Source organism: Arvicola amphibius, chromosome 3 (genome assembly GCF_903992535.2).
Source record: "Arvicola amphibius chromosome 3, mArvAmp1.2, whole genome shotgun sequence".
Taxonomy (NCBI): domain Eukaryota; kingdom Metazoa; phylum Chordata; class Mammalia; order Rodentia; family Cricetidae; genus Arvicola; species Arvicola amphibius.
In genome coordinates, this window is record NC_052049.1 from 142,662,023 (window position 1) to 142,675,033 (window position 13,011).

General features: G+C 41.8%; 1 protein-coding gene across 2 annotated transcripts in view; it reads left to right on the forward strand.

Moving 5' to 3' along the window:
• The first annotated feature begins 1,757 nt into the window (after window positions 1–1,757).
• Window positions 1,758–13,011, forward strand: part of Wdr72 (WD repeat domain 72) — a 152,426-nt gene continuing 141,172 nt past the window's right edge. For both annotated transcript variants that reach the window (XM_038321935.1, XM_038321936.1), the window contains exons 1-4: window positions 1,758–1,910; window positions 6,488–6,594; window positions 10,472–10,550; window positions 12,110–12,284. In XM_038321935.1, coding sequence (XP_038177863.1) covers window positions 1,758–1,910; window positions 6,488–6,594; window positions 10,472–10,550; window positions 12,110–12,284 — 514 coding nt within the window. The remainder of the gene's footprint in view (window positions 1,911–6,487; window positions 6,595–10,471; window positions 10,551–12,109; window positions 12,285–13,011) is intronic.

Genomic DNA, 13,011 nt, shown 5'->3' on the forward strand with positions numbered 1-13,011 from the left:
TCAGAATAGGGCATCTGACCCCTGGAAGTGGGTTAAGGATGGCTGTAAGCCAGAGCACCAGCTGGGAACATTCTGGAGATCTCCATGAGAAAGATAATCCATGGTATCTGGGTAAGCTACAGTGTTTGAGATGAAGCCCAGGTCAGAGTTCATCACTGAGGAAAACCAGGGAAGGAATTCTAGCAGGAGCATAGACAGGAACTGTGGAAAACACGATTTGCTATCTTGCTCTTAAAGGCTTACTCAGGCTGATTTCTTGTACAACTCAGAACTACCCGTCCTGGGGTGGTACTGCCCATAGTGGACTCGGCCCTCCCATGTCAATCAACAATAAAGACAATCCCCACACCGGCCCTCAGACCAAGTTGATCTGGCCAATCCTTCAGTTGTTTAACTGATTACACACAAGGTATCATGAATGCAATGTAAGCTCTCTACTAGAGAGCTATAGCATCAAACTTTAGATTCTAAAAAAAAAAATGAGATTTTACTGAGAAGTCCAGCCTGTGCTTTAACAAGTGTCCTCCTGCCTCAGGTTCTCAGGTCTTATTTTTTTAAGGTTTTAATGTCCTTGCCATTCTAATAATTTCTAACCGTTTGTTTGTTCATTTTATGGTGAATTTTAGATTAGTCCTTTATTATTAGTCCCCAGGGTACTCAAGCCCTCTGATTGGTCATGGTTTATGATCTTCATGGCTATGTTATAAGTTTTTATTGTGAATTTATGTACGATTGTGGTTATGTTTTCATAAGAATTCTGTTTAGACTTGGTTGTTACAGTATCTTCCAGAATGACCCCCCAAAGCAAAACAAACAACAACAAAAAACAGCTTTAATGAAGCATAATTGGCATGCAAAATATAATAAATATGTAGCAAATATATACATTTAAAGCATAAGCTTTGTTATATGTACATACTCTTAAACCCACCACCAGAGATGGGATGATGGACATGTTCACCACCCTTAAAGCTGCAGAGATTATTCATCAGTTCAGAGACCACAATGTTCTCACAGAGGATCAACGTTCAGTGCCCTGAACCCTCAGAAGGCTGTTCACAACCCCCTGTTCCTCTAGTTCCAAGGGATCCAACGCCTTCCTCTGGCCTCAGAGAGACTGCACTCGTGTGCACAGACACACATGCATACGCATAATTGCAAATAAAATAAATATTAAAATTTTAAAAAAGCTTCATCTTCCTGTCCATGGGGCTTCCCTGCTCTGCTCTCTGCTTCCAGTGACTATGTGCTAATATGGACGTTCCAGTATTTTACCCAGAGGATCATAAAACACTGTTCTTTTCAGGTACTTGTTGTTTGCAAGTAATTGTCCTGGGACTCACGTAGGTCAATTAGACCATTTATTTTGTTGAGGAATTGTATCCCATTGTGTAGATATGCCTCTATTTATCTGGTTACCTATTAATTGACATTTGGCTTACAGTTTTTAGGTATTGTGAGGAAGGATGCACATGTAGTTAGCAATCATCCTATAGGCACACCCTGTTTTCTTTGGTTGACTAAGAAGTAAAGAAGATTGGCTGATTGCAAGAAATGGCCGCAAAGTCTTCCATCACAGTTCTCAGATACAGCTGATCTAGAACTCGCTGTGTAGCCCAAGTCAGCCTTGAACTTGTGCCAGTACTCCTCCCTCGGGCCTCCATTGCTGGAATTACAGATGTGAGCTTCCCCAAATTTAAGAACGATAATGATATACATTGTTTCCCTCAGGGTCCCTGTATCTGGGATTCGTCCACATGAGGAGTGCTCTGCAGGCCGTGGCCCTCTGGGGAAGAAAAGCTCCTCCCCACAGCATCACAGCCATCATGATCACAGACGACCAGCAAACCATAGTGACCGGCAGTCAGGAGGGTCAGCTCTGTCTGTGGACTCTCTCACCTGAACTGAAGGTGCGTCAAGGCCATGGGTATTAAACCTGCGGTGGTCACTCTGCTTCTCAGCCCTACAGTAATGGTAAATGGCTCTCATGGTGGTGGAAAAGGTGTTCACAAGACAAATCAAGATGCTGTGTGATAAGTACGAAGAGGGTTGGTCTCCACTGCCAGCTAAGCGTTATCACCCTTTAAGCTGTGCCGAGTTTTACTCTTCTCTAGCCTAAATTATATGGGTGAGTAAGTGAATAGGCGTTTAAGTATAGTTCTAAAGAAATATAGCCCATTGATATAAACAAAAGGCACACCTGAAAGCCACTATTAACTAAATGAGTAATATCTTAATTATCTGGACATATCTGACGGGTTAGCCTTCTTGCTATTCTTTGCGTCCCTGCTCTGCTGTGACTGTCTTACAGACCACATCAAAACCTCTACATCCAATTTACTGTTGTCACCCTCTGATTTCAGAACCTGACCTCACCTAGTATTGGACCCATCGATTAGCAATTAATTGTTTCTGTCCCGAGTCATAAACATTTAACATATCGGAATAGATATTTGCTTAACTCCAGCAGTCTCTAGACCCAATTTGAACAATTAAACTAATGATGTACTTAAAGTGTACTGCCCTCATTAAAAAGCCTTTTAAAGATCAAAACTATTTTTAGCCTTTAAAGTCTGTCACTTTTAAACCTAAATTAACAATTAATTGTAATTCTATTTTATGGCGTAATTAATTAACACCTCCTATCCCCAAACCCTTCTGCTATAGGACTGCCAAGAGCTTCACAGCAGACCAGTTCAGCTCAATGTTTATGAACACTTTCCAAAGGACTGGATAGTGGCATAGTGAATGCGCTTCAAAATGGTGCTCATATATATACGAAATGCATGTTTTCTATTATCATTTAAACTCAGACTCCTAAGTGGCCTAAAATCTCTTGCTAATCTTTTTCAATCCTTTTATTTTATATTACTTTCCGGCTGAAGTGGCTGCCTAGCAATGCACAGCTCATTACAAGCTTAAGAAGTTTGAATTCCTAGCTTCTCATTTCTTCAATGTGTTTCTGATATTCGTGCAGTATTTGGTTACTGAGCTTTCTGGATACACTCTAACGGTAGCTTGGATGAGCTCATACCTGAAGGAGGCCACTTGTGATGGTGGCCCTTGAGGTTGCAGTATAGGAGAGGCCAGACTTGGCTACTTGGGCCACCCTGTGAGGATCCTAAGTAGGTGGTATTCCCTTGGAAAGTTCTTTCATGTTCCTTTTAGGAGCAAGTTGTCTTAGGGTTAGAGCAGGGTTCTTCACAGGAGGCTAGTTTGCCACCTAAGGGACATTTTCAAACATTTTCGGTTGTCAAAATTGGAACCAGAGAGACGCTGCTGACATTTAGTGGTTCCTGTTGCTGTCTTAAACTGCAAATGACTGTCTAAAACAAAAGACTTCTCAACTAGAAGCCTGTTGTGCCAATACTGAAGAACTCAGATGTGGAGTAGAATGAGACTCACACTGGCAAGGTGGGAGAAGCAGGTCATTTTGCCTAAGGAAACAACCTGATCTGCAGCAAGGTGGAAAGAGTCCTGCTGCTGGATCCTGGTATGAACTAGGGTCAAAGAGAGATGAGCTAGGAGAGGAGATGAGGTTTGGCCATAGAGATGTTTTGTTGCCCAGGAAAGGGATTTTCAAATCTTCTGGGCAAGGGGAGCTTCTGGGAAGATCTGGGCTGGGGGCATGGGATGAGTCTTGTGTTCTGGACGTTGACCATTAGGACGCTATGAAAAAGTAGTCATGCAAATAAACAATGTGTAGAGCAGATACGAGACGTTATGTGTTTCTGGCTTTGACTTCTGTGTACATCACGTGAGTGGTATTACTAGAGCTTGTCTTTTTTACTGACCATAGCCGCCACATGTAAGCTCTTAGCTGCTGCCCCAGTGGCATGTCTGCTTGCCACTGGAGCAATAGAGCAAAGCTTACATCTAATCCACAGGCAGGAAGTAAGTAGAAAGAAAGGGTCTAGCATGGACTTTTGAAACCTCAAAGCCTACCTCTCAGTAACACACCTCCTCTAATAAGGCCATACCTCCCAATCCTTCCCAAACAGTTCCCTTCCCTGGGGAATCAAGCATTTAACCATATGAGCTTATGAGGACTATTTCATTCAGACTATCTCACAAAGGCAATGGTGTTCACTTCAGATGTTTGCTCTGTTGTGGACTTTCTCTGGGTGGATAGAGTGTCTGTGATGTACAGAGTTGCTGTGGCTTCTCATCCATTGGAGAGGGATGGCACTCAAGTGGCTGTGCACCCAAATGTAGTGCCTGGGTACAAGGATGTAGTGTTTTCTGAGTTGGAACCCTAGGAATTTTCCAGGAAAAATGTAAAGCTAGAATTTGGTATGCGATCTTAATAAACTGCAAGGCTTCTTTTTAACACAACCATTTTAGTATGACAAGAGATCTTTTAAAATAATTCTGATTATGACAGAAATAAAGGGGGCCATATTATATTGGATAGATATGTTTGGTTACCGGTTCATGTGTATGTTTACATAGTTTAGAGAAAAAAGTGGGTATTGATCCATGTGAAATATAGATATTTTACTATCCACAAGACATTTTTTCAAATTGTTTTTTGTTCTATTATGTTTATTCTTCATTTAAGGAGGCATTATGCATTTTCTTTAGAATATTTGTGTGTGTACGTGTGTCTGTGCGCATGTGTGTACGGTGTACATGTGTGCGTACGTGTGTGTGTGTTTCTGTGAGTATGCACACATGAGTGCAGGTGCCCATAGAGGTCACTAGAGAATTTATGATCCCCTGAAGCTTGAGTTGCAAGTGGGTCTTAGCCCATGTGGGCACTGAGAGCCAAATTCAGGCCCTTTTCAAGGGCAATTAACTCCTGAACCCTCTCTCAGCCCTGTGTTTTTCTGCTGTATGGTTTTAATTTTCAAAGTCTTTTTTTTTACAAGATAAAAAATATACTCTTTATTTCAGACATGAGATGATAAAAGAATAAGAACTTAGGGCTATACTTTCAAAAAACTCATAGGAAAACAACACCGACATTATAAATGAGAGTTTGGTTTGTTTTTTGTATAGAAAAGTTCACTTTATTATTTTTGAGGAAGGGAGTCAAATTAGGTATTTAAAAAAATTCAGTGCTTTATTTTTTAAAGTATTTTAAAATTGGCACCTAAAGTATAATTTGATATGAAGACAAGGCCACATGTACTGAAAGTACCTGAATAGAAGATACAGGGTTCTTCATCCCTCACCCAGTGTCCCCGGCCATCACTGTGTGTCCTAGTGTGACTTCTGTTGCTGTGATAAACAACACAACTAGAAGAACGTGGGGGAGGAAGGTGATTATTTGGTTTATACTTCCAGGTAACAGTTCATTACTGAAGAAGTCAGAAGGCAGGAACTCAGAGGCTACAGAGGAACACTGTCACTGGCTTGTTTCCCACGGCTTGCTACTTACTTTCTCATATAGCCCAGTCTTAGGGATGTACCTAAGGACAGTACTACCCACAATGGTCTGGGCTCAATTACCTCAATCACCATTCAGAAAATGCCCTTCAGACTTGCCTACAGGTCAGTCTGATCTATACAAATCTTCAGTTGTGGGTGACTATAGGCTTGTGTCAAGTTAACAACTGACGCTAACTCTGACATCATATCACCCTGGAGTGGTATATCGCGCACATCATTGGATTTAGAACTCATGATTATTGACTCCCATGGTTTACATTATAGCTGATATCCTTTTTAGGGCTCCTGGATGTGCATTCGAGTCTCCTGCTTTCCCAAATCCGTGATGAGCACCAATGTTTTTATAGCCCTAGTTCTGTCTTGTCTTGAGCATCCCAGAGTTTGAGTTACACCAGAGTGGGCTGTCCAGGGTTCTTTCTTTCACCCAAGCCATGCATATGCTTTCACCCCATCTGTGTAGCTCAGCTGCTCAATTCTTTGCAGAGTCAACTGACACCTGCTCTTTGCCTGTACCTGTCGTTTATGTTCGACTGAAGGGCAGCTAGGTCGTGTTCCCATTTTTAATAATTTTGAGTCAAACTGTCTCAAATGTGCTTAGGTTTTAGTGTGGACATGACTTTTCAGTTTGTGAAAGAATTGTGAGAGAATACCAATAGATGCCATTCCTGGATTGATGACGACCTCCGATGTGTGCTCCTTCTGCCTTAGCCTATTAAGTGCTGGAGTGCCAGGGGTTCAATACCACACCCAGCATGAAATCCTGGCCTCCACAGGCTGGGTTCATCAGGGAAATTTCTGGGCAAGAGAAGCAGTGGCACTGACTTAGATATATTCAAACCTGAAATGTTGAGGAACTGATCTAGTGTTCATCAAAATTTCATGATGGAGCTTAAATGCAAGCAAACAAAACGTTGAGAACAACACATCCCTTCATCTCCAGGTTCCCTAGACTGTGGATTCTGTGTTATGTATCAGTGTTCCTGAAACTTGTATATATACATATAAAACTTAGCATATTTAAAAGATGTATTATTATTATTATTATTACTGGAAGTTTAGAGTTGTTCAAAAACCTAATTTTCGGCATTTTCAGATTTCAGCTAAAGAACTTCTTTTTGGACATTCGGCCTCAGTGACATGCTTGGCAAGAGCGAGAGACTTCTCCAAACAGCCCTATGTTGTGAGCGCTGCTGAGAACGGGTGAGCGGCAAGCAGCATTGCTTAGCTCCATCTCCATTGCCTTCCTTTCCTTAAAAGCAAAGAACGTGTGAGGGGAGTGGAGGAGAAATGGACCCGGGGTAAAGTGCTTGCTACTCAAATGTGAGTTCCTGTGTATGGATCTCCGGCAGTCGTGAACAAGGCTGTAACCCCACAGAGTGTGACAGGAGAGCCTGAGGTGTGGTCCAGTCAGTCTAGCGACATTGATGAGCTCCAGGTTCCATGAGAGACCATGAGAGAACAATCTAGACAAACTCCCAGTGTTGACCTCTGGCCTCCAGGATTCCATGCCCAGGGTGGTATTGAACACCCGAAACTCCAGCACTTGATAGGTTAAGGTACAAGGACCATACATTGAAGGTCACCCTCAATCCAGGAATGACATTCAGTGCTCTTCTCCCACGCAGACTGAAGAAGATGCTACTCCCACACAGTAGCATCCACACAAAAACCTACACACAGTTATATACCTACTCTCCATGCATACCCCCACACATGTGTGTACACACAAACACAAAGACATTCACAAGAAAGAGAAGAAGGATTGAGGAAAATAACCAGTGTGGACCTCTGTCCTCCACACATTAAAAAAAGCATAAAATAAGGCAGTTGAACTAATCTTAATCTCAATTAAATGATAGGACCAAGTTTTAAAATTAAACTATAATTTTTGTCAGACAATTGGAAAAACAATAAGACCAAATAAAACATAAAAGAAAATAAAGTTGGGAAATACATTTGTAAAAAATTAAGTTATGCAAGTACTTCTTTTATGCCAGATATTTTGTTTGAGATCTAACAAATAAAGCTTGCCTGAAGATCAGAGTGCAGAGTTAAGCCACTAGTTAGCCACAGAGGCCAGGCAGTGGTGACACACCTTCATTTCCAGCACTGGGGAAACAGAAGCAGATGTATCTCTGTGAATTCAAGGCCACCCTGGGCTACACGATATTAAATCTGTCTAAAAAAGAAACAGAGTTCACGCAAAGGTGATGCCAGCACTTAGGATCCCACGCCTTTAATCTCAGCACTAGGGAGGTTGAGGCAGGAGTGATATGGCTGGGCAGAGAGGAATATAAGACAGGAGGAGACAAGAACTCAGATGCAGTCTGATTCGCAATGATGGGATCTCCCCTTTAGTTTGAGCCTTCAGTAGAGGTAAAAGGTCTTTCTAGTGGTCGACTGTACTGCTTCGCTGATCTCTCAGCTTTCACCTCCTAATATCTGACTCTGGGTTTTTAAATTATTTAGACCAATTAGAACTCATGCAACACTTTTAAAAAAGGAAATGCGTGGGAAATATGTACTAACAAAATGAAGTTGATATCGTAGTATTAATATTTTGTGTAGATAAGCATACAGAGTTAATGCAACGTGGTTAATTAAACTTAAAGGCATCGATAGAGAGGATTCCACTTGTTAAGAGAAATTATGGTTACTAGTGGGTACAAAGTAGACAAGTGTCAGAACGTAGAACAGAGACTTTGCTAGGACCCAGGTCCCAAAGACTGAGTGCATCTCAGAGACATGTGCTGAGGGTCAGGGCAGATTTCTGGGCCCTAGTCCCACAGATAAGAGTTCAGTGGGGGTAGCCTAGAGCTCTGTAAGCTGCATTTCTAGACAATCCTAAGCTATCCTGCCATCCTTATGGCACAGCAACCATATTTGGAGTCTTCCGTGCCCACTTGGGGACAGCTGGAGGAGTGTGAGATTCAGATTAACTTGGGAATCTTACATATGAATAAACCATTCTCTGACAGAGAACAAAAGAGGGAAGAGGCTTGTGAATTCCCATGTGCCACACAGATGGGAACATCTGTAGGCAAGTGGGTATGGGGATCTTGAGCTCTGATGGAGAAATCTTAGTATAGGGACAGCTATCTATTTAATCAATCTATCTATACATGTATATGTGTATATATACACACATTTATATGTACACACACACACACACACACTCACACGTGCACGTATGAAGACATAGCAACAGATAACTCTTAGAGACAATAGGAAACAGAAGGTAAGAGAGTCCAGACCTGGGACTGAAGCGATCACTCAGCAGTAAAGAATGTGTCTGCTCTCCCAGAGGACTCAAGTTCAGATCCCAGCACTCACATGGCTGCTCACAAATGCCTGGAACTCCAACTCCAGAGGACCTGACCCCCTCCTCCGGCCTCTATGGGCATTGTACTCCTGTGTGCATATATATTAAAGCCCCCACATATGCATAAATAAAAATAAGATACATCTTTAAAAACTGATTATTAGAGATACCAGCTTAAAAATGAACTTCAAAGCATATCAGTTTACAGTGAGCTTCTATCAACCACATCTACCAGTATTCCATAACGGCCACGGAGTGAGGCTCGCTGGGGTCGCTTTGTAAATACTTTCAGAGGCTTGTGGATGTGGGCAAGAGTGGAGGCTGCAGCGCTAAACCACGTGACTGTGTTACTTTATGCTGTGGGCTACCTAGAATTCAGTTTCGTTACCTTTAATTTCTATATCCTTCATTTCCCCTTAGGTGTATTATTAGTTGTTTTAATTCTGGGATATGTTCTTTTAATTTCTGTCTTTCTTTCCATATTGTTTCCAGCATGCTCACGAATGCACATACATGTTTGTGGACACACAGATTTTCCCTCCCGCTTTGTAGAATGGCATGCTTTTTCGGGTTATCTTAAAACCTCTTTCGGATGTACTAGTTAAAAACAGAAGGGAGGTCTGTGAGTCGGGTTCTAGGGCACGCCCTCTCTACCGCATACTCAAGGCATTTTGGAAAGAACGTCCTTTGTTATGAAAACCTTGACACTGCAAGGCGACTGAGGTACCTCTGTTCTCTGTCCACTAGATGGCAGTAGTGTGTTCCTAGTGGCAACAAGATTGTCTTCGAGAAGTGGCTGACGGTGGGGAACAGAAATCACCCCAGTTTCAGAATCACTGTTTCAGAATATTGGCTTCTACTGCTTGATTAGAAAAATGAATCCCTGAAAAATTATCAAATACATGCAAAATTTAAGATCATTAGTATATATATATGTATATATATACTAATGTTATATATACATTATATATATATTATTTTTACCTCAACTATGGCCTTTCCCCTTACTACCCATAAAGCTTGTTTTTTACCCATCTAGTTGGTTTTGCTTCTGTATTGAAATTTCCAAAGTCAAAGGGTATTACGCAATTCTGATTCGACTGTCCTTAATCTTCTTTGAACAGAAATCATCTAGGTTTAACATATCTACCTGGTGTATTTCATAGCTTCATTGTGTATAACATGCATTAAACTAGAGTTTTCAAAAATAATGAAGGTTTTACAAATATTAAGTGTCAAGGTTTGTTTATTTCATGATTTCAAATGGGGGGGATTTAAAGAAAGAAACTGGATCAGTGATAGACCAAATGTGGCCTCTAGGTGGTGCTGTTTGTTTTCGGGAGAGAGAAGGGGTGGGGGAGCAGCTGCCCATGAACACAGATTTGATGTGTTATCCTTCCCAGAATATGTAGTTTAAGCTCATTGAAATAAGTTTCCATGGAGAGACTGTGGTACTGTCCCTCTCGAAGGCGACACTGGCTGAATTCCCACCGTTTGTTGTTAGCCAGAGTGTCCCGAAAGCAAAGCATGCAGGCTGCAGGCAGGGTGTCATTATCCAAACAAAATGACAGAGCTACGGTGTGTCAGCCCTGCTAATGACCACAGCATTTTCTTGTCCAATAATCTGTAACAAAAAGGCACATGAACAATCAGGTGGTGCCTAAGTGCATCACTGAAGAAAAATTTGGTGGCACAAGAAAGTCTCCAACCAACTGTGTGGAAATGGCGAGAATAATGCAGAGTTCTCTGTTCCAGGGAGATGTACCTGTGGAATGTGAGCAACGGGCAGTGTGTGGAGAAAACCACCCTTCCTTACAGGCACACTGCAATCTGTGTAAGTGCACGCCCTTCAGAACATTCAAGATGCCAAAACAGCAATTTGTTCATGGCATTTTTTTTTTTTAATCTGGAGACTTAATATCTTTGGAGAATACTCTTTTCTTGAATTTTCTTTTACTTTTCTTCCACAATGAAAAAAATATCACCAGTGATCACCTGTTATTGTGGCCTTCCTCTCAGTCTAAAGATACAGGTCAACAACATTTATTCCTGGTTATTTCATTTCTGTATCTTCTCTTTAAAAATGGGTTTCTTATTGTTTCACATTTCCTAAGTGACACAAAGCATCCATGTGTACTTGGGAAGCTTCAGCTTAACAATATACTATTTTATACAATGGGAAACCTTGTCTGGGGCTGGAGAGATGGCTCAGGGGTTAAGAGCATTTACTGCTCTTCCAGAGGATCTGAATTTGGTTCCCAGCATACAAATCCTGCCTCTAATCCAGGTCCAGGGGATGCTAGTGACCTCTATTGGCCTCTGTAGGCAGCACACTCAGGTGCACATATCCCACTCCCCACTGATGCACAGGTACAATTTAAAAATTGTAAAAATAAAATCTCAGAAGAAAGAAAAGCTCATGCCACACTTTTCAGTCTTAACCAGTTTTTTTGGTGGTTTCATTGATTTTTCTAATTTGTGAAAAAAAAAAGACCTAGTTACAATTTCTGTCATCATTTTCCAATCCAGGGGCTTTCTGTTTTCTCCAGTGTTGGAGGTTGAACCCAGGGCTTCAAACAAACCAGACAGATGACTGATTTCCACTGAGCTCTTTCTTAGTCATACTTTCTGATTTCCAAAGTAGTTTCTGAATTTTGATGGACAGATTACAAATAAAGGGGTAATTTCAGTACCCTTTGCTATTGAGAGTTTGCTTTTATATTTTCCCATTGTTTGTGCTACTGGTGCCTTATATCATAACATTCTCACATTCTCCCCTCTTCTGGACCAGAACCCAGTCACAGAGTGTAGGGACAGTAGGATGTATAACCTGTTCTTTAATAGAAATTACTTCCAAACTTTATTTGGTACAAGAATATCTTCTTAAAATGCTTTCACCTCATACTAGTTTTTAGTAGTACTACTGGGGTAGAGAGTCCAGATTATTATTGTTTAGCTCTAAATAACACTACAGAGAAATATACCACCCATCTGTTGGTGGCGCACGCCTTTAATCCCAGCACTCAGGAGGCAGAGGCAGGCAGATCTCTGCTAGTTTGAGGCCAACCTGGTCTACAAGAGCTAGTTCCAAGACTGGCTCCAAAGCTACAGAGAAACCCAGTCTCAAAAAATATAATAATAATAATAATAATAATAATAATAATAATAATAATAATCCTATCATTCACTGAGGGTGAGAGGTGAGGGGTGATGAAGCTAAGCTGAAAAATCAATATGGCAAGAGTGTGGGGCTAATGGAGGGAATTGGAGGTGTCATCTACTTCAAAGGCTGGGAGTAGAGGCTGCCTGGGATTTAGAGAGGCCTTTACACAGCTAGAAGGGCATCAAGACTAGTCATCTTTGAGGTGTTCTTCTTCAAATTCTACCCTACAGTACTACCACTGCACCTTCCGAATGACCGGCGAAGGCTGGCTGCTGTGCTGTGGGGAATACCGAGATGTCCTCATCCTCGACGCTGGGACGCTGGCTTTCCTGCACACCTTTTCCTCCTCACAGTCCCCTGACTGGATGAAATGCATGTGCATTGTTCACTCTGTGAGAATTCAAGGTAACCATGGGCATCTCGGGACTCTAAGACTGTTCAGCAGCTGCTTGCGACACTCCTGAAATTGTCAGGCCAGCCAGAACAGAGAACTCTGCTGGTGTTCACCTTGTTCTGGCAATGTCTCGAAGCCATGTCAAGGGAAACCCAGATTCCCTCCACCAGTGGGTCAAGTTATTAAGAAGCCAGCAGGAGGTGAAGATGGGTGAAAGAGAAGCTGTTTCTATGACACAGTTCTCAGTTCTGCTTGCTGAGAGGGACAGGCAGTTGAGCTATTTGTACTTTCTTCTCCTTTCCTTGCCTTCTCCCCCCCCACTCCTTTCCCTTTCCATTCCTGTCCCTTCAACTTTCCCTTTCTATTCTTGTCTTTCCTTTTCCTTCCTTCTTTCTGCCCTTCCTTCCTTCCTTCCTTCCTTCCTTCCTTCCTTCCTTCCTTCCTTCCTTCCTTCCTTCTTCCTTCCTTTTTCTTTCTTTTCTTTTATTGTAAAACAGCAGAACAAGTTTTCTGGATATATTACTGAAATTCAGGCTCTATAGTCATTAATTTTTGAGTGATGTGGGAGTTGGCTCTACATCCCATCTTAAGCGGGCTCAACATCACCAGCACCTACCAGGTGCTATGGCTCTATATTCTGCACATACACAGGGAGTTAGAACATGGGATGAAATCATTCTCTAAATTCAACAAAAATCGAAGCTAAATATATCCTGCTGACCCTGTGAAATCCTTGGG